Genomic DNA, 22,476 nt, shown 5'->3' with positions numbered 1-22,476 from the left:
ATAGGTTTTCACCTGGACTCTTCCACTTTCTGAACATGGTTCTAAATTATGAGATATTCATGGCCCCAGTCAAGGTCCAGAGGTAGGACTTGTTCTTGGATGTTCATGTTATAAATAACCATCACTGTTATAATGATTTTATGTTTCTTTCTGTTGATTAAGCCCTGCAGTTAAAAGGTCATTCAGTACTACAAATGTTTTTTTTAATATCCTGACAATTATATCAATCATGTCATGCAAGTCATAGGCAACCATAGTACTGTTCTGACTATCCGCTCCAGTCTTTTAGTTGCACAGAACATCTTGCCTCTAAAAGAAACAGTGCTATTTTGAAATTCACTGTTTCTAAACAAATTCGGTACTAGAGGAGAGTTTAAATTCTCAGCTTCCCTTCACCATTTGTCATGAAATGTCTGCATAAGAAAAACATGAAGGTGCTGTAACATTTCAAACCTTGCAGCGGTCTTCAGTGTCTTTTGCTACATCTGCCAMAACACTAAGAAAATCTTAAAAAAAAAATCAGGTCATTTGAATAACTTCTAAAAACTCCAGTTAGTGCATATTTTTCTGATGAAATGAACCAGAAACAACACCATAATATTTCAAAGAGACTTCCAAAAGGCTTTGTAAAGACAAAATAGTAACAATACATAAAAGTTCCATATATTGCAAAAGTTCTGGTTTGTGTTTAGTCATTTGCATTTTCAGAACTCACTCCAATTTTGCAAATTTGTTGTCCTTTATACCACAAAAATGTCCTGCKTGGATTAGCATTAATATTTCAAACTCTGCTTGCCACTGCTTTACATTTTTGATACCATCTTCACTGTAGAGCCACTTACCTGTTCTGTCATTTTTCTACAAGGCTCATTAGCTCACCTGCCGTGCTGCACTCAGTGCTGTCTACTTGCAGCCATTAAGCAAAACTATACACTCCAAATATTTGATTCTATACTGGGCATATCATGACATAAGTGAAATAAAGGATGCACAAAATACATTTTTTACGTGCATTTCCTCAGAGTTCATATTTTCCTCCTCTTGTGAATTAAACAACTGTTGTTGGCCAGCACAAARTTGTCTTCCATTTCACCCATTTTGGCAATAGGGCGATAAGGTACATGCTATTATACTTTATTTGCTGCACGAGCAATGTAGATCCATTCTGCAGAAGAGCAGAAAAAGTGGTTGCTTGTTTAAGGTAGGTCTTAAGCATTTGGTTTCACAATTCCTGTGCCTTTGGCCTGGGTATCCAGTCTAACTGGGCTTTCCTGGGCTACATGAATTTTATTGTAATCAGCATATACCTGTCTGCAGCATAAAGCTTGCTCTTTAAAACTCAGCTCTTGTCTCCACAGGGATTCCCCACCTCCTTCCTTCCCTCATCAATGCTAARGTTTTAGTTTTTTGCCTTCTCTTTACAGAAGTCTCTATAGTCTAGACATGATTCAAAGTTCTGGGGAAGAAATTTTACTTAATGCACCCTCTCTCAGCTTCCCTGCTGTTTACCAGCCTCTTCTGATGGCCTCTTCCAGACATGAGAGGGGCTGGAAACCCTGTGTTTGGCAAAGCAAACTAGTGCATCTGTCATGTAAATCTKATGGCTTTAGGGAATGTGACCCTGGCTAACTTAAGCAAGATTGCAGAAAACAGCATGATAAATGCTGGTTCTTCTGTCTCTATATCTAAACATCTAAATAAATGACCAGATTCTCAGAAGTTTGCAAGCATTGAACTCATCTCAGTGAGCTGCAGAATGCTAAAAAATGTTCCTAAGTTTTGTTATACAAGATGTGAAAATTCCCAGGCAAATCTTGGTTATGAGCCCCAAATTTATTTATTTTTGCCTCTCCAGGTAAACTTACTATAATATTTACTTGTATCTTTAGCAAAGAATGCCAAATTTAAACCTACCACCAAATATTTCAAATGTCTTTGCTGTGCGAATGAGAGTATATTGCATGCATGTGTGCCTATTTATGTGACTATGTATACACAGGAATATAAATAAACCCACAGGACTTAAAAGAATAATATGAAACTAAAAGGCAGAAGCAGTTAAATATTTATATTTTTACAGAAAACAGATGACTGATAACTTGGATTTATTCAAGTTAGCCTTCATGTGGCAAAACTCACCAGATGAAGTAACTAGCTAAACCTGTTCCCTTCACATAATGATTTGTTGTAATTTTTGTGTAGTAACACATTTTTGCCATAGTTCTTTCTAGCTTTGCACACRCAGTTTGCTCGTGAAGAAAAATAAATGTGAGATATACTCTGCAACCTAAGTGACCAGGGCTGGTCCAAGTAGGGCAGATACGGGCAGCTGAACTTGTCCCAAAGACAAGGAGCTTGTCTATATATCCTACTGATATCACTTTAATTTCACTCCATACTTACAGAGGAATATATATATATATATATATATATATAAAATATATATATATAAAAATATAAAAAGACCTGTTAGAATTCACTTTGTTATTTTCTTTCAGGATCAATTTATTTTTCTCTTGTAACAGTGAGCCCTTTGTGTGTTAACCTGTACTCCAGGACCTATCATTTTCATTTGGCGAAGTTACAAAAGAGCTTCTTTAATAAACCACTGACCTAAAAGCAAATTGTACCCCCTTCCATGATATCAASCAGCCCTTCCTATAGGCCCCTCAGTTTTGACACTTTTTTCTTTCCATATTTAGAATTGCTACCTAACTCCTAGTTTATAATTTAAAAAAAAAATGGAGAAATTATTTCCTAATTTTATGGAAATTTAAATTCTAAGTGTCACTAATTTTAACTGTTATACAGATATAAAGATGAAATAACTCTGATGTAACATTTTAAATATTATAAAATAATACAAAAGATAATAATCGATAAAGTGTGTAATAATCACAGTGATTTATGATAAGAATTAATTTATTTAAAATGTTTCACATGCTGTTCCTCGAGGCCCATAAAATGTGGAGTTTGAGCTTTGTACCATCACATAAACCTTATTCTTAATGCATTTGATTTCAATAGCTATAAGAATCCATGTAAATGATGGCATCGATTCTTCTCTCTTGATTGACTTTTGAATGTTTAGTTTAAAAAATCAAAAATCTTAACATTAAGGTTAAACAAAACCATGAAGGCGGGAATTCCTCTGACTTAATTGGAAAAGTGTAACAACACAAAACAGCTTCCCTGCCTTTAAACCTGTAAAATAGGTATATAAAACTTAAATATACAACTGTGATCTCTTATTTTTGTATTTATAAAATACATCCACAACAGACATACATCAAAGGTAAAATTAATAGTATCACTGATGATAATTTCATTTCAGATATTTAAAATATAACCACTATTTTGCTTAGCAGCTTAGCTTCTGCTCGATTTATAGCATAATTGGAAGTCAGTATTAAGTTCATTGAAGTATTTTCCTGTTAATTTTGCATGAAATGACCAGATCTGGGCTGGTTTTGCAATAATATCAGAAATGCAACATCTGTCATGTATCACCTCTGGAGTCCCATTTAATCACAGTATTTTTCTAGCTGTATAATTAGTGCTCAGATTACTGTCATAATATTCTCCACAAAGCTGAAGTCTTTGCCCTCATAACAAACAGACGTGGGGTCAAGTAAAGGTAAAACCTTTTCCTCGCTTAGTTTGGAAGTCTTAGCCAAGGTAACTCTCAGAATAAGTAYGGTGCCAGTGTACAAAATTAAGGTAGGAAATCAGAACATATTGTCTAGGCTTGAAAGAGCATCACCAGTTCCTCCCAAACAAGATACTGATTTTCTTTAATTTTATATTTTCAGTATGGCTTTTTTTTTTTCAATCAATGAGCACACAGGTTACATTCATGCTGTGCTCTGTCGGGTTTGATTTGGGTAAATTTTCATCATCAAAATCCTGACATGATCCTAAATAATGAATGGTAACTAGGAGGTGGGTATCATCAAACCAGTTACTGCTAAAGGAAATATAACTCCAAAGAAGGAGGGCCATCATCTGTAATTTATTCAATTCTAATTTTACCTACATTAAAACTAATTATAAATTATTATGTGCTGCAAATAAAAGATAATTGTGCATATATGCTGCAAATAAAAGATAATTGTGCACTGGATAAGATGTACCTTTAACGTCAGGTTTGGTTTTGCTTCTCTCAGCCCCCTGAAGTAGCTCTATCAATAAGTGCTTTCATTAGTGTTGCAGGAGAGTAGTGATTAAAGTTAATACAGTAATGATATTCTGAAAAGTTGATATTTTCCATTAATATCTATTCCATTAATATCCATCTGGTGATATGAAAGTAGATAGAGAGCAACTCAGCTTGGCTTAGTTTTCTAACACAAGCTGTTAGGTTTCCTCACTTCATGAGCAACTGCTACTTTCCATATACCCTGCTGAGTTAGCACAGTTATGTGATAATGATTCCTGGGATTTTTTTGTCCTGAGGTTTTTGAGTRATTTGCTATTTTCTGAATAACAAATTGCTAAATTTTGTTTTTAAAATAACTTATCTGCTGGATAGTTTACTTGGCTGGCATGAAATAGCGCATTAATAATAAATAATAAATAAATGGCATTTAACAGTATATTAAAAACTGTCTGAACAAAAATAGAATACAGTCTACAGATTGAGTATGAGTTTAGGTAAAACCAGCTGCAGAAAGGAAGTTACAAAAATGGAATGCCTTTGTTTAGATAAAATTACTATAAAATAAGAAAGATGGCAAGTTTATGCAGCTGAAATCTGATGAAATTCAGGAGACCAGATTTGTGAAGAGCACATGGGTGTGAAAGATCTTGTGARGGGCTAGTGAAATGAAGAAGCTCCATCTCATGCTTAGTCTTAAAATYTTTAGGAACATGGAACTTCACATCTGGATACATTCAGACTTTCTGCTCTGTGACGTTTTCCAAAACAATTTTCTCTTTTTTATTTGGCTGAGGGAATGTGCCCTTCCGAGTCTGACTTTCTGCTGCTATTTGGTTGATTGCATTTCTCTTATAATAGGAGACAGCATCGTAATGGTGAATTTCAGTACTGTATAGCAACCAAGTGCTTCTGAAGTCTTTTCCTTTGAAGTATAACTCATTTGTGGCTTTAACAGGAATTAAAAAGTGCATATTTTGGGTGAGCTGTAAACCAGTGCTATGGAATACATTACATATGGAAAAACACGGTCATCTAGTCAGAATTCTTAAAAGAAGGGTTAGCAAAACCCACTTTACAGAAAGAATGGATGTGAGTGATGTCTGCAGGCATGTGCCTATGTATATGCACACTACTTTATGTTGTGTTGTTTGGTTCTGTTTCAGACCATTTCAAAGATTAGTTCAAGATACAATTTACAGTCATAACAATCCTGTTCCTTTCAGTGATGTCCACACCTTATCTGGGATGCAAGAAGAATACAGTGYTTTATTTTTTCTGTTGTATCCTAATAGCCTCCAGCTGCAACCCCCCACCCAGTGCAATGAAGAAGAARACTCTAACGTGGTAGTGCAGGGTATAAAATTCAGAGAAAAGTAAAATTTTTCTTTTTTACTCTAAAGTTTGCGAGTTGTTCACTGCAGAGTAAAAGGGTAAAAATTACGCATTTGGTTTATACACCTGCTAGTAAAAGTCAATGCATATAATCCCCAAGTAGGATATTTTGTGTTATTCTTAAGGCATGCCTTCAGTTCAGATGCACACCCTCACAGTCCAAAAAACAGRGATTTAATAACGTTCCATTTTTCAAGAAAAGTCTCTTTTTTTTTAGCCAGGCAAGACAGGGAGGAGGAATTTAATGCCATCTGAAATACATAACGTTAATAAAGATTTTAAGCCAGGCCAGCTGGCTGCAGATCAAAGATAGCAGAGGAAAGGCAGCCAGCCCTCCCATAAAAGCTGCCTTTCTGTTGTGGGTGAGTGAGTGTGGCTGCTAGCCCTGAGGTGGGCTTGGGGCTGCAGCTGCCCTGCTATGGAACTGGGTGCATCCTGCCATGGGACCTTGGGACTTCTGCCTTCTGAGCTGGTCTGGTCTGGTCTGGTCTGGTCTGGTCCATCTGCAAATAGGCTGCCCAGAGAGGTTGTGGAGTCTCCTTCTTTGGAGATCTTCAAACCCGCTTGGACGCAGCCCTGTGCCCCGTGCTCTGGGTGACCCTGTGTGTGCAGGGGGTTGGACTAGATGACCTCTGAGGTCCCTTCCAACCTTAAGCATTCTATGATTCTCAATACCTACATGTGATGTGCAATTATGCTTGTGTGCTCCATGCAGCATCAGGAAGGAATCTATATGGATTTGAGATTTCTGAGTATGTAAATAGGCGTTGTGCTTAGAGTACAAATCTGACCCTTAATCCCAGGGTTTTCCTGACTACTTTTAAAAACAGTATTACCTTTGTGGTGAAAGTGTTCTAAAGGAAGTTATCATCTCTTCAGCATCTGCCAAGGGAGCTGTTTAACCCAGGCCTTTTACTGTGAGGCTTTTTACTTCATATGACRCATGTTGGATTACCAATCTAACTTCCTTTGGGCCATTTCTGAAAAATAAATTAACTAATTAAAGAGAGAGGATCTCATCTTTTCCACCCTACTGAGRCAATTTTTAATAAATAAATAAATAGATAAATATCATCACACAGGTCTGTGTTTTTTCTGCCCTTGGCTTTGGCCCTTCAGAGGTTGAGGCTGCGCAGAAGCTCTGGGGAGGCAGCTGGAAGGCAACAAGCCCCAGGTGCTGGTGCAGGCCGGGCCCTTCATGTGGGTGGCACCCGCTGCTGTGCAGCCATGGGACGAAGGAGCCTGCACATGAGAGCCAGATAGCACCCACATAGTGGTTAATGTGGAACAATTTGGGTGCTTTATGTCCAGAAAGGTTGGAGGGTGTTGAAGGGCCCAGAGAGTTGCAGCTGTAAAATGGTGCCCAGCAGCCTGGAGGAGGTAAGGGGGAAAGGAACTGCTATAGGCAGAAACCTCTGACTCTTTCTCTGTAGGTAAAAGTGTAAAACAGTGGCTATAGAAAGGACAAAAAAAGCATGCGGGGGGGAAAAAAAGGTTTAGGAGGCAGAGGAAGTGAAGGACATCTGCTTCAATTGCTTTGCTCTGCCCTGATAACACAAAACAGATGTATTAAATCCAAACGTGGCTAATTTTGTCCTGCTTGGCTGCTGCCTTTTTGTTCCAGATTCATTGCAAAAGGCTGATAATGTAAGGTATAAAATCTGCAACTTCCAAGCAGAACAAAGTAGGTTCTTAGTGTTTTCAGAACTCCTCTGGATAAGGCTGCTTTTACACTGTGTTTTCTGTGGAAAAACTCAAAATCCACAATATGACATAGTGCACAAAGAACATGGCATTCAGAAATTGCCGAGTGCTGTCGATGCCAAACACCAGTGCCACGGAGGCTTCCAGTTAAAATAACAACAGCYCCCGTTGGTAGATCCACTCACAAGGGCGCTTGGTACCAGAAAGATGGCCAAGCAGCTGAAGGCACTGCAATGCTCATGGAAAAAACAAAACATTGTAATTCTTTAAAATAACAATATAAACTCCTAAGTGACAGAAATGCCGAGGAAGTGGCTGAATCTCATCTGTTYTCATTGCATAAGTGTTGTGTGCTCTCCGTAAAAACAGGATTTGTGAACTATTGTCCTTGTAAAAATATTTGGATTTCTTTCACTATCACCTCAACTTGGGGCTTTAAATGCTTGATTTAGGAGTAATCAAAACATATTTTAATCTGGGAATATATACAGYGTGTTTTGTTCTTAGTATATGAATATATGCAATTTTAATTAACTTATCAAACCGGTAAGGTTCAAACTTAAAAGAAACTGGGCTTTTCCAGTTCATGACCTAAAGTGTTTCCTCTTTGTGTTTGGAGACATACTGAAAATAAAATCTCCAGACAAAAAACATCCCAAGATCGACCTGACGTATCTTTGCAATACGTCTTTGAACTGCCCAATGTAAATACCTAAAGAAAAAAATGTAATATTGCAAAGACAGTCTTGAACCAGGCGCCTTCTCATGATGGAGTTTTTACTTCATAACACTAGAGGCAGAAGTAAATCACATTCTACAAATGCAATTTATATGGGTGTGTGTTAATCTTGAAGGTAATCCATCAATGTTGGGGGAAAATGCTAGAGGCTGGATGCAGAGGAAATACTATCATCACTTCAAAAGAAACCAAATGAATTGTTAATATCTTGCTAGCTTAGATCGTATCACAAATTGGTAACAAGATCTCGGAGTATACACACAAGGAAGATACAGAAAAGACAAACAGGCTATAAAAGTCTTGGAAATTTATTAGATAATATCAAGGCTAAAACTCTAAACATAAATTAATCCTATGATAATATTTATTTAGTGTGTCTTATTAAATTTCTAACACGAGATTAGCTTTTTTTTTTATTTATATATGTTAATTTTTCCCAGTAGAGTTTTTAGGCTTTTATGTGTACAATTTCATTGTGACCTGACCAGACAGCATGAGATTATTGTGATGTTCAGTAAATGGTACAAATCAGATCTGTGGTCAAAATGTTAGAAACTTCTCATGGTGATAGTGTGGGGTTGTGGCTGCTCTTGAAGGGGCACTGAATAATGTAGTTAAATACCGCACTGGTAATATTTGTGTTTTCTAGAAGAAGTGTTTGCCYACAAACTTGACCTGTTGTGTCATGCCTCAACATGGCTTTGAGCAATATTTTGCCACCTCTTCACTTCAGCAGAGTCTTCTCCAATGTTCTCAATTTGCTACTAAGCACTAAGCAAGCTTACAGTTATTTGGCAGAATAAGTCAAAAAGTTTACTCAGGGAAAACTTCAGATTTATCCAAATAACTACTTTATTTTTTCTTTTTTTTCTCTCTCTTCCTCTTCATGTAAAACACCTRCTCTCTCTCCAGTCTGCACTTAGTAAGAAAAAAAAAAAAAGAGAGAGATTTTAACATATCCAATCATCACTACTCCTTTCATGCTGGTTAATTTACTTGTGTTTTTCTCCCTTAAATAAAGCATAAAATTTATGTTGATTAGCCTTTTCAGTGCTCTGTTTCCGAGTGAAGCTGATAGAAACATACRTAAATCATGCTAGAGGCCCTTGTGGGAACCTAGTTCTAGAAGCTGTACRACTACTCTCCCCTATTGCAGTGTTGCTGTGTGGCGTACACAGCAGGTAAAATGGTGTGAGGAGGTCATGTCTTCTTTGTGACCACTCATTTGCAGCTTCAGACTTCTGTGTCCCAGCAAATTAGATGAAATAATTGCTCCAAATTTTGCAAACTTGAGACAAAAATTTAGTCTCAGTTAAAATGAAGACAGACGTAGTTGGGATGCTGTGTTTTCAGTCTGAGGGAATGTGCAACTTTGCTCCCGGTGCTGATTGCTCTGTTGTTTTCTGTTATTTTCACATCAGACTCGTTCCTACCTCAGTTCAGGTTCACCAGGAGGTACGGCAGCTTTGTAGGCTTTCAGCAAGCCAGTCCAAAACATCATGTACTAATGAGAAGTGAAGTGCACAACTAGTTGCCTTGTGTTTGTCTGTATAACATATTTTCATAACTGCTATAGTATAATAGGTTTGTATTCCAGCTTTTCTAAGKCTTAGCTAAATAATCTTCAATCAGCTCTGCCATCAGCAGTTGAGAACATATAAAGCATATTTTATATGACCATCTTATCTATATAGTTCCTTTAATTCTAGTGGAAATTATTTCATTCATGTTTTGCAGATCATCAGAGCAGTTTTTAAAAGCCTGCATCCTAACTAAATAGAGAAATTTATGTAGAGCTTGCAAAGCAGATTATTGCCTATAAAAATTGTCTGCTTTGGGCTTTTATTCTCCCTACTTCTTGGGCACAATGGTACAATAATAACAATAATAATCAGTTTTGTTTCTMTTTCTCAAAAGGATTTATAAAAATATTATTTGAAAGCACTTAATGGAATTTCCTTATTTTGCAATTTCCTATTGTGGAAATTCGTAAAGAAAGTGATGGGCAATTTCATGCTCCTGAGCCTTGAGACAGACTAGTTGGCTAGCCTAAGTGCTGACTATACATAAAAGGATAAGGGAGGAAGCAGCTCTTTAGTTCATGTAAGGTCTTGCTTTAACTTGACATTTTCAGGAACTCACCTGTTTCCACTGGCTACAAATGGGATATAACGAGAGAGGCTGGGTAAACTAAGTCTTTAAGACTGGGATGACTCGTTGCTCTTCTCTCTTCCGGTTGGAAGATCTATATTGCTGATAGAGTTAGCTATTTTAATGGAAGTATATTAAATACTTACATAAAATGTATTCTTGGCAGCAAGTAACTTTCTTTTCATGATCAATTGATGGTATAAGAGAAGGGACCTTCCCTCCTCCCTCAAAAAAAAAAAGTCTATTGTTCAGTATACTTTGTTAAATACAGAGATAGAGAGCTTTACTATTCTTTACAAGGAATGTCCTTTTAGATGTAGCAATTGTATGCTCTGTTCCTTAGGAGGTGAGAGAAGATCGGGATCGGTCACGCCTGGACTCCATGGTGCTGTTAATTATGAAACTGGACCAGCTCGATCAGGATATTGAAAACGCTCTCAGTGCCAGCTCTTCCCCATCCAGCACCCCAACCTACAAGCGGAGGCATATACCTGTGAGCAAGCTTGCTTAATCTCTCTTACTTTTCTAAGCAGAATCTTCCCTATCTTCTGTTTTCCATTCATTGTGTTTTTAAAGTTTGATTTTAGACCAGAAGTTATTTTTGTAAAGAAATAACTTTTTCTTTTTTTGTGAAGAAAAAAGTGTGTTGCTCCTTAATTATATATGATTTAAGGACAGTAAGTGGTGGTATCCATCAGATCCTTTCGGCATCCTTTCGTAGATGAGAGTGTCAGAGGTTCTCCAGTAAAAGAAAAGGTGATGAACAATGTTCAGAAAATGTCTGGCTTTCTTMTTACCACTTACTGTAAGTACAGAATCAGCACGGAGTCAGGATCACACCAGTCTCCGGGCATATGTGCATGTGTCATTAAATAGTTATGACTGCAAGTATGAGCTACAGGTCTTGTTTTTCTGCTAAAGGTAGGGTTCAGGTTGGTTGGTTGGTTGGTTTTTGCAGAGACATATTTAAGAAATATTCTGTCATGTGAAATAAAGCTCTGGGAGTATCCTGTGCATTTATTTAGATCATAGGCCCCTTTGCTGAGAGTAGTGAAAAGGCAGAGTATGCAGTTCACAAACAATTTTTTTGTGTGTTTACATATAAAGCTGTGAAGAACATGAAGTGACTGAGCCAAGGTGCTTTCATACAGACTTCTTATTAATTTAAACAATATTAAATTTACAGTAGTTTTGGTCAACTGAAGAATATATGATAGCCTTATTTTTAAAGGATACAATTATATTTTAATCCAGCTGTTTTTTTTGCTAGATATTTGTCGCAATTTATATGTTAGTGGTATTGTCTCCCGCTCTCATCATAAACAGTAAATCAAGCACACACTSTATTTTTAAATTCCTATCTTCCTCAAAAATAAATCATCCTATTTTTCCTCTTCTTCCTCCTTTCCAAAAGAGGAACGCAACCGTCCCATAAAAAACAGGGCACTTTTACCACCGAATGTTGGTTCTGGTTAGTCTTTGCTGGTCCTACAAGCTCAGGAGTTGTACCTCTGAATTGTATAAGCTGCTGCCTGGTGAGGTCACTTCAGCTGTATAACAGTTTACAGATGTTCGTGAGCTCACAGTGCTGCCGGAGACAGAAGGTGGGAGCGCACAGGAAATACTGAACATCACAGAAAAATGTCAGGCTTCTGCAGCCCTGAACTGATTCTTCTTACCTTGCATTCTGCCATTTAGGCCCATTAGAGCTTTGATGTTGGTGATGATTTATAATTTCAGAACAGCAGCTAATGCAAACCACCACAAGCGGGAGAATGGCTAGGGAACAGAAAAGAATCCTTCTCTATCGCTCTATCTCTATCTATATAGTGTATAAACCTATGTTATTTTAGAAGAACTTAATTTTTATTTTGTATTCATATGTACTAGATTTTTTTTTTTTTTTAAACAGGATGTTGAATCTGGTTCTGAAAGTGGAGTGGATGTTGCTTCAGTAAATCACTCGCAAACAAGCTTGTCTCCTAATATTCATGCTCCTGACCTAGGATCTTCCTGTTCAGTTGCCAGTGCTGGAGCTAAACCAAAAGCTGGGGTGAGTACAAAGAATTTTTTTTTCTTTGTTTCACAGCAATCATGATATCAGTCTGGAATTGAAATAAAAATATTTTCTACTATTCACTATAGTGGGTTGTAAGTGTGTGTGTGTGATGCTGGAAAAAACAGACTAATAAAGCTTTTTGTCTTAAATGCCTTTTGAGTGGCAGAGAATCTGTAAGCAAAGTACAAGTTTGACATTTATGATCAGCTGATCATTGGAATTAGGTTAAGTTTTCGTGTGAAAAGATAAACTTTAATGGACTCATTTGATTTTACTTCTGAAGGTAAGATTACCTGCAGTGGTAAGTACCGTTCCACTGTGAGTGAAATGGCAGGAAGCTGAGTATTGAAATCTGCTTAGATGCATGATACTGCCTTCTGATCTGTACACKCAAATTGAATAGCATGGCAAGCAGTTCCCAATCCTGGTTATTCCCATTGAAGGGCCAAATTTGGCCAATAGCTTCACTTGCTTAACATGAGAGGGGAGCCGTAGAGCAGACAGACTTTTTGTAGCAGGGGAGATAAAGTCAGAGAGTTCAAAAACGACATGGAGCTCAGCATTTTTGATTGCTGTTGCCCAGCTGCTGCAAAMGTGCTAAGCATTCTTTTCTGAACACTGCTGCCAGCCATGGACAGTATACCTGAAAGGTGGCATCTTTATTATGCAGTCTTCCAGGTACTATATTCTATTCTGCTATTTCAGTGAAATACTTGTAAGCTGCYAGGGGGATCTTACTTCTCTTTCACTATGTATTTAATCCATGTTTCTGTATTTTGCATCACTGACTTACACAAGAAATCTGGCTATGTAATGATCACTTTGCAGATGAGAGGCAATGGAGCTCCCATCCTTCTGTATTTATCGATAGCTATTTATCTATATCTCTATGTCTATCTTTATCTCTAAGGTGGTTTTTTTTTTTTTTTTTGTCAGTGTTTATCTACTGAAGAATCTTTAGCACTTCAACTGTCAGCACATGACACACTTTGTGTTCTCTCTTGTTCTTGCTTTTTTCACTCTGTCACAAACTAGAGATATCAAGACTCTTCCAAGCTTTGCCTAGGCTTACATGTCTTCTAGTTACTACCATTCCAGTSAGTTCACCCATTTAGTTGCTGCTGGTAACTGGACCAGCTGAAAAGCTGGAATGAAATATTAAAATATTAAAATATAAATTGTGATTAGTATAAAGGTACATGTTTATAAGAAGTTTTATGAAAAGTAAAATGAAGAGGCAAACTGTCATTTTCTGCACTGCAATAGCAAGTTAACTAATGTCTTCGATTGAGGCAGTAACACAAGTTCTAATAAACATTTACATTTAGGATTGTTACTTGTACAAAAATAAATTCACTCACAATCTATCATCAGTGCATAACTATAGCAAGTAGAGAGCTCTGCACTCTGTCATTGCATACAATGCAGCACAAATTCTCAAATAAGCACGTATGTTACGCTAGAAGATATCCCACTTAGCCAGCTCCTGAGAAGAACAAAGACGCTCTCTAAGGTATTTTTACATCCTTTTAAAATGTGAATTTCACTACTAATATTTGGGGAACTCTGGCTTTCCAGTAATATGGGTCACTTGGTTTGGAGTGAGATACAACATGTTAATTTACCTTTCAGAAGTATTCTTTGATGTTGTATGTGAGATATATATATATATATATATATATCATACTGTATAGCATGCTGAGCATCTCTTAGAATATGCTTTGTGATATACTTTTTAATGGAAACATCTTTGTAAAGTTGTTGTTGTTGTTATTTTTCACCTTGTAGAGTAACTATTAATATTCAATAATCTCTATTTAGTGGTGAGTTCCTACTCAGATCCCCTGTCCTCTTTCCTTGACACTTTTGAAAAATGAAATTAAATTTCTTTCAAACTCAAAATCTGTCCTAAGATTTTGTAGATTRTCACACTCTGTAGCACAATTTGGGATGGGATCTTTTTAGCAGTTATTTTGAGATAAAGACTGAATGTTCACTCTTCCCATAAGTATGTTAAGTACAGTGTCCATCATTTTTGCTCAATGGAACGTAGATCTTCAAATTGTGGGGGGGAAAAAAACACTCTCTTAGATATGTTCCAATGCTTTTGGCTTTGTCCTCTCAGGTGGGGTTGCCTGTGCCCTCTTCTGATCTATAAAGTGAGAGCTGATGTGCTCTGTGGCTTCAGCTGTTCTACTTCAGCCRTCTCTCTGCCTGCTCACAGGGAAACTTGATTTGAAGGAGAAAATAATCCTCAGCTCTAAGTGCTGTGTATCTGTAGCCCTGCTGTTTATCTAGTCTGCCTAGCTGAAGACTACTAGGTGCTTGCCTGGAATCCTGTGTAGCCGTAGAAAAGAAGTGCCTCTGTCCTTCTGGTCGTTTAATGTTGGGCACTATTAGCACGAAAGTTTGGAAAGGGTCTCCTTGAAGCCAGAATAGATATCAGGGATAATTCTGTACAGATGATTTCTTTATAGAGATCATCTGTAAATACCCTCAAAATACAGAGTCCTACTTTAAAGGAGACATTTGTTAGCAGCTATTTTTTTTGTKGTAGTAACTGATATAGGAAKAGCCTTAGCTGCATTACCAAACAGCTTTTTAGAGGTGGTTGTTTCAAACATTTTACTTCCTTTTTGGTGCAGTGCAACTGGATAATTTCAGYGATTCCAGATGCTTATTCTCCCAGGGCAACTTGTTTTGTTTATTAATAGTATGTAAACAAGAGTATGACTGCAATTAGTTATATTATGGAATGATATGTGGTATTTTTAAACAAACTATAGCAAGCTGTTGACTGTATCAAAAGTGCACTGTGCAAGCAAAACAAGACCTCATGTGGAGACTTGGGGGGAAAATGAATGATAAAGCAGAGACTTTGATATGGGTTCAAGTCTGGCCCCTGCTGTAGAACTTGTACAGCTACATAACTTCACAACACGTTATCTGACAGATAAGAAACTGTATAGACTACATAGACAATCTGTCCTTTCAAGATTATTAAGCCTTACATGGAGTTAGAATGAAATAAAGTTTCTAGTAAGGCTATAGTGTGCTGGAATATCTCTAAGTAGAATGTGGCATGTTAATCCTAATGGAAATGATTTATCTCTCAGTTTATGGAAAAAGATGATATTTTACATTTTTGTTAGTAGATTTTGTAAAATGTTAAATAAGTTTTTCAGTTGCAGCGATATTCAAAATTCAGTATCAATTGTCATTTGTCTTGCACAGTAATAGTAGATTTCATTTTATGGAAAGAGGACTGAATTTCCTATATATAATGTGTATGTCTGAGTATGYATGTGTACAAATTATTTTAACATCTCATAAAAAACTTCATTTATGGACAGATGATTCTTGTTCGATTCCTAACATATATGCCTATGTTACTTATGTATACATTAATTTATATATATAAATATGTACCCCCCTGTAGTACTCCTTGCTAAATTTAGAAATAATAAGAAAGAACAGAATTCCCCTCAAAACAGTGTGTAACTTTCTGTTGTTGTGCATCATGCAAACSTTTAATTTGCAGAAGTAGATGATACTTGGGCCTATGAGAAATATGCTGTTGAATAATCTTCATCCTAAATTTAAAAACCTGTTAGAATAATATTTCATGCTCAAGGCAGAATAGTATGATGTGGGCATTAGAGCATACACCTGCCATGTTATATAGGATCATATAGTAACAAACAWGTTTTTAGCATCTTTGTATTACTAAAGTATGGAGTAAAGCCTGTTTCTGCTTCTATAATTAGCGCATCTCTATGTTCTGTTTTTTATTCACCAGTCTCCAAAATAGACAATGATTTTTGAATATTAACTACACACATGGCAAGCACAAGTCACATGGGAGTTGAAATCAGCTTAAAAAAATACAAAATCAACAGGCCTTTGCCCCAGTGGTCATGAGAAACATGGAGAAATAGGAGTGTCTGGTCTGGATTTGGATTGCAAGGAATGTAAATATCCTATATGTCATTGCTTTCTACAAACTAACGCTGCACATTTGGACACTTAGGACATTGTTCAACAATAAAAACCAGAAATGATTGAGTTTTAAATTTGGCTTGATTATTATAAAAACAATATGTGGTACAGAGCTCTAGGATGCATTTTAATAACAAAGGGTAGGTTACAATAATAGCCTTGTCCGGTGATCAGTTGAAAAGTTACCTTGTTAGGAAACAGAAAGCTTCAATCAATTATCATTGTTGGATTATTTTTGGACAGTAGCAAGTAGTGGGCAAATCTTTTGTCTTTCTTTTTTCACAATTTGCTTTGTGATACTTATGTATTTTCTGCTCAGGTGGAGGAAAAGGACGAAAAAAAGAAAAAAAATGCTGTAAATACTTTCTACTGCTTTTCTTGGCAGTCCTGTCCTTTCTGCTTCATCAGTGTTCAGCTTACCTTAATCACATGTACAATTGTAATCAAAAATCTATTAGCACTGGAATAGCTGGTATCAAGAAGATTGTTTCTCAGATTAGCTGTAACAACCCATTTAAAATGCATTCAYTTCTCAAAGTGATTTTAGGCCCTGATTATTCCTGTAAATACAAAATGACCTAGTCCAGCCAAGCACTAGAACAGGTTCAGGTGTAGCCACTGATTTCAGTGTCCTGCATAAGCTCCTGGATCCGCTTTCACAAATCTTGTTACAAGGAGAGAAGGATGGATTGTTTAGATGACAGTTCTGCAAACCATTCACCCAAGGGTATTAAAATAATGTAGCCTTTCACATGTATTTTTAATGACTACCGTATTTTAAAATTTGAACTGTTTAGTCAAAGCCAAGTCATTCTGTGATTTGTAGATAGCAAAAATTGCGTTCAGGTTTCCTTCTGCTTTATGGCACTGTGCTGAAAGTTATGAAATTAAACTGTAAATACATAAAAGAGGTACAAGAAAGTCTCCATYTCAGAACCAAATATTCATATAGGAGGTCAGCAACTGCTTGAAGTGCTTATGCATCCCACTATGTTTTTTTATCTGTTGAATTTGGGGAACTGTGAAGTGTTCATTCATAYACACGTGCAGAGTATTTCAGTGAAATTGTGCAGGTTGATTTTCCATGGTTACACTCCAGAAAACTGATCCTRTTTTGGTCTCACTGAATCATGCCTTTATTTAAAATGAGATAAATAATCCGTATGCTGATATGGAGCAGAGGAKTGCTGAGTGAGATGAATAACAGTTTATTAAAACACTGAGGTGTGTGTGTTTTTGTTTTTTAAGATTTTGCCGGTATTAGGACATTCTTGAGTTCTTTCTCTTTCAGGCAAATTGAGAAGTCATCCTTGTATCATAAAGGGGAGAGATTCTTATTATGAATTTGAATCAAAAATACTCAGTCCAGTTATGACATCCTCGAATGGGGACAATGTCACTATCTTTCTCTCTCAGTAACAATTGCTGAGGGACTAAAGTACACAGAAATTCATGCACAATAAAATGATTGCCCTTTTGTGTAGCTGCAGTGTCGCGTAGGAAATGCGCGTATTAAGCCACGCACTTTTGTTCCCAAGTTTGGGAACCRAAATAAATATTCTCGCTTGCATGGTGCTAAGCCTAAAGAGCACTCCGTGCTTTCCAAGATGTGAAGGGTTATGTAAGGTGCGTGCACTTTTTTACATCAGCAAAAGGGAGCTGCATTTTTGCCTCTCCTTGCAAACCATTTATAGCGGCTGTGCTTATATACACAGSCTTTTCCATGCCTTCCTCCTTTCTGCAGTGCTGCTGACATGGTAACGTTGTTTTCTAGCTGTCTGGTTATGTACAAAAATGGTTTGTATAAATGGAAGGAAAAGTTAGGACTTCTTTAGCAGTAACATTCCTAACTGGACTATATATAGTAAAATATTAAGTGCGTTTATTCACTGTATGCTGCCACCTGGTGCCTAATTCTTGTAAAGGAAGGGTCCTGAGAAGGGGTGTCAGCATTTGCACTGCTTCAGTCACTCCTGCTGACTGCAATATTTTGTAACCAAATATATAGGCTGTGTCCTGTTTCAGAAACTTTTCATATTGTATGGGTGTATTTTAAATATTTCTAATATATGATATACTAAAGACTGATATTTTTCTATTGGAATGAAATTTTAATGAAAGTCTTAGMGGGATGAGGAAATTTTTAAAAATGCTACTGAAAAAAAATCCAACTAGTCCTAAATAGAATTGCTCTTACAGTAGTGGAGGAAACTACTCTTCACTACATTTGTGAATTTTTCAAAATTTTTGAAGAAATTTTGATAAGTCTCTTGAACAAGAATGCAAAACTTTTATAACAGACAGTGAATTTTAGGGTGGTCTTCCATTGGCACTACATTCAACATTCTGCCTTATCAGCCATAAGCTGAGTTTACAGACTGACAGCACTGAGGGCAGGCGTTCAGTCTTATTTATTAGATAAAAGTCTGTAAAAAAGCAAAAAGTAAAATTAGGTTTAGTAGCATTGTTCCCCTTTTTTATTGCAAGATAAGTTTAGTGCAGGTCTCTTCTTGCTGTTCTGTATGGGCTGAGTGGAATCCTAGATTTCCACCCTTTTTTTTAGGTTATTGAAATATATTTATATGTCAAGATAAAATTGTAACTCTCAATGCTTGGAAAGTTAAGCAGATGTGGCATTTATATCATCATATTTAAAGAAAAAAATTGGTAAAATATATCTATCAGCATGCAATCCATATTTTGCATCTCTAGGTTGCAGATTGCAGCACTGAGCTGCCTAATCCAGCTCAGAATTGCTACTGCATGCATGAACAAAAGAGGCAAATCTCTATATCGGTGTCAGTTAGAAGCCCATGAGTGGAAAACCGTTTTTTAAAAAGAAAAAAAAGGCATGAACTCAATGTTTTAGTGTTACACTGCAAAGAGAAAAATGGAGAAAAAACAAAAGTTCACTAAGCATAAAAATGCAGTTTCATTCAAGGCATCAAGGTGCTTGTAAATCTTTCGATAAATGCTTATTTAAATTATTTTAATGCAGAGATATATGCATCTGAATAGGGCTGCATTAGTTTTGGTATGCACCATTACTGGCAAAAAGATACGACCAGGGACAACAGTAGAAGTGAGGTGCACAGGGAGCAAATGCCTAGTGTTTGCAGTATATACATGCCCTATRGCTCCCACTGGGATTGCTGTGTCTTTATACACATCCTCTAATTACAGCAGGTCTTGGGCAGGGAGAGTGCACAAATTTATCCTGATTCAATACAACAATCATAGAATTCCATACAATTCTACATTATGCCCTTAATCCTAGACACCTGGGCACGTCTCTTACATAGAGGCTACTTCTTTGTACGGAATTGTATTCYGATAAATCTTGCCTGAGTGCTACCTACCTTCTCTGTGTTTCACGACTCATAGTAAATAGACTGAAAATAGAAATATTCCTATGTTTGTCTTTCCATCATGCTCAATAATATTCCAACAGGAATATTCCAGTCCAACAGGGGAGATCTCAAGCTTCAGAACGCAGGAAAGAAGTTTCCAAGAATTAAGAAGTGGAAAGATTGAGAGACAGCTACTTGGAAACTTGCTGCAGAAAGCTAGGTTGCAAATTTTCTGAGAACTGGGGCTAAGGAGCTTCAAAGTTGTGAAGGAACTTGAACTTTATGCCACTAGGAGATCAGAAGGTGACAAAATGCTGTGACTTTATTCATTACAACAGTGTTGCACAAGCGTTTCAACTAGGATAAACTGTCATTAGATGATGAATTGTAGCTCTATTTGAAACTTGCCGAAGGCGATTCCAGTTTTGATTTTGGATAGCTCTGTGAGGGAATCTATTGTTTCTATCGGACTCTGTGAGTGCTTTCTACATTTCACTAAGGATTAGTGTCATGGCACAGCAGTAGCTCAACCAAAGAGCACAAACTGAAAATCATCCAGGGGGCTGCGTAGGACCTTACCCCTCAGCAGCTGAAGAGAAGAGAGACCTCAGAGGGATTTGAAAAAGGAGAGCCATGTCTTAGCAGTTCATTTGTAACATAATGCTGGTTTAGGRAAGAGACTGTGTCCCAAACAAGCCCCCTTTTTCCTCTTTAGTGCACATTTCTACAAGGAGAGGGTTCAGATTTCCCAGCTTTCCCATGCTAGCSCTGCAGAGTGATGCCGAGTGGATAAGGTGCACTCACAGGATCACGATGGTGCTTGAGCTGCTCAGGAACTAGCAGGAAACACGTTTCTTGCAGCATTTTGCAGTGCTGGCCTCCAAAATTGTATTGTGACCAAGCAGTGCTACCAACTGTAAAGCTGTTTTTTCAGAAAGTTCTGGTATTCATAACCAGTTCAGAGCTCATTGGGACTTGGGCCCGTGTTGGAATGCTATAACATTTAAATGCTATTTACCTGAATGGTGAATGCAAGAACAGTTAGATACAGCATTTTTATTTTTTTGATGCCTTACTTCAGCATACTTATATTCTTGAATCTTTAAAGTACTTGTCTTTTTATTTATGTTATTTTGACTTTTCTACCTTTCTCACTAACCTGCCTATCCCTCAAAGCTTTCAAATTACTTCTTTCTTATATGCAGCTGGATAGAAGTCTGCCTGTGATTTGAACAAAGTGGAAGAGACATAAGCATTTATAGCAAAGATAGGTATTAGATATTTTACAGGCCATGGTCTGAAGATTAGTGCCTTTGGGGAAAAACTGTATCCCTAGTAAGTGTGGTTTATACTGTAAGTCTTGTTAGTACCAAATTCAGTCTGCACAAATTCATGTCTCCACTTGTAGCTGCAGTTATTTTAAGTGTCTTATCAGCTAAGTGAAATTTTCTGAATTTGCGATGCCTAAAATAATGTGCATTGAGCTGAGCAGAGAACATGCAAAACCTCAACAAAGAGAAGCAATAATAAAGGAGCAAGAAGCAACGTAATAGATAGATATGTCTTTTGATGAGAATTTCCTGTGAGTTTTATCTAAGAAAGAATTGCAGGCTTGAGTCCAAGGCAAGTTAGGGAGCACAAAAGGAGGGGACAAAGACACAGCAAAGGAAGGGAAGAAACAGCAGTGACAACAGCACAGTCTCTCCGTCAATAGACAGCACAGGAAAGTAGAAGTCCGTGCATGAAGAACAAGGCAAATTCATTTGTTTAAGCTTCTTGAAGGGGCCAAGAGGTAAGGGGGAGGCAGAGGGAAATAAAAAGTTGGTGATTTAAAGAAAAAAGAAAAAAGTAAGGAAATTGGGGGAAAAAGTGGGGGTTTGGGGTTTTGTTTGTTTGTCTTGCTTTTTATTTAAAAGGTAAATAGCAAATGATAGGACCTAAACTGTCGGGTCGGTCAAATCGTTTTGTTCACAGCAAATATCTAGATTGCTCTAGACTATCTTCTTTTCTGCTTAACAAATGGTGTTCTTTGCTCTTGGAAACAGTTTGAAAACGTGGCAGGAATAGTTTACATTACTGGAATGGAAGAAATCCATGTCTGCCTTTTCAAGCACTTTTCCAGACACAGACGTGCTGTGAGTGACATCATGGAAAACCATTTCTTCCTGCCCTTTACACACGCCTCTCTCGGAAGGCATTTGCTTGCTCTCTGGCTCTTGCTCTGGCACTCTAGCTCTTGCTCTCTGGCTCCACATTTTTACTTTTTTATACTTTTCTTTATTTCTTTTTTGTTTGTTTGTTTTTGTGTTTGTTTTTGGTCCTCGAAGCCAGCATGGAGGCAAGGGAATTGGTTAGCATCTCTGTTGAAAGAGTTTGGTTTGGGTTTTTTTCCTTTTTTTTTTTTTTTTTTTTTTATGCATAAAATTCCTCTCAGCGAGACATGCCACACATTCTGATCTCTCTCCTTCAGGCAGTTACACACTATTAAATATGGGGTTGGAAATGACACACGTCTGGAAGTATAGAAGTAAAACAGCCCTCAACTTTCTGTACTGCTCTATACAATGAAGGTGTTGTAAATTGTTAATTGAAAGGCATGGACTTCTAGTTGGTTGGGCTTTTTATAAATAGAAACTCTGCCTTCCAGTGTGTTGCCACATTTTATTTTCTTCAGATTAACTCTCATACTTTGAATCTTTCCATGTTCTAATACAGAAATCAGCAAYGTTTTTAGTGTGTGTGTCCCCTTCCCCTCACCCCCTACCAAAACAGAGCTTACTTGCTGAAATGTTGTTCTATTTACCTTATTTTACTAAGTTGTCTTTAGTATTTTTGTAGCATTGCTATTAGAAAAGAGACATAAAAACAAAATGACCGATATTGGTACTTGAGACATTCTCTGTATTCTGTTCCCCACCCTCAA

The 22,476-nt window shown here is 37.1% G+C and overlaps 1 protein-coding gene across 1 annotated transcript in view; it reads left to right on the top strand.

The window, feature by feature from the left end:
• LOC112942550 (rho GTPase-activating protein 7-like) overlaps nt 1-14,688 on the top strand; it is a 57,892-nt gene extending 43,204 nt beyond the window's left edge. The window contains exons 3-5 of the mRNA XM_026033505.1: nt 10,489-10,638; nt 12,058-12,198; nt 14,330-14,688. Of these exons, the coding sequence (XP_025889290.1) occupies nt 10,489-10,638; nt 12,058-12,198; nt 14,330-14,362 (324 nt within the window). The 3' untranslated portion in view covers nt 14,363-14,688. The remainder of the gene's footprint in view (nt 1-10,488; nt 10,639-12,057; nt 12,199-14,329) is intronic.
• Nucleotides 14,689-22,476: the final 7,788 nt, after the last annotated feature.

Source organism: Nothoprocta perdicaria, unplaced genomic scaffold (genome assembly GCF_003342845.1).
Source record: "Nothoprocta perdicaria isolate Ctin4 unplaced genomic scaffold, notPer1 scaffold_13, whole genome shotgun sequence".
Taxonomy (NCBI): Eukaryota; Metazoa; Chordata; class Aves; order Tinamiformes; family Tinamidae; genus Nothoprocta; species Nothoprocta perdicaria.
This window is presented reverse-complemented; position numbering and strand designations above follow the sequence as displayed.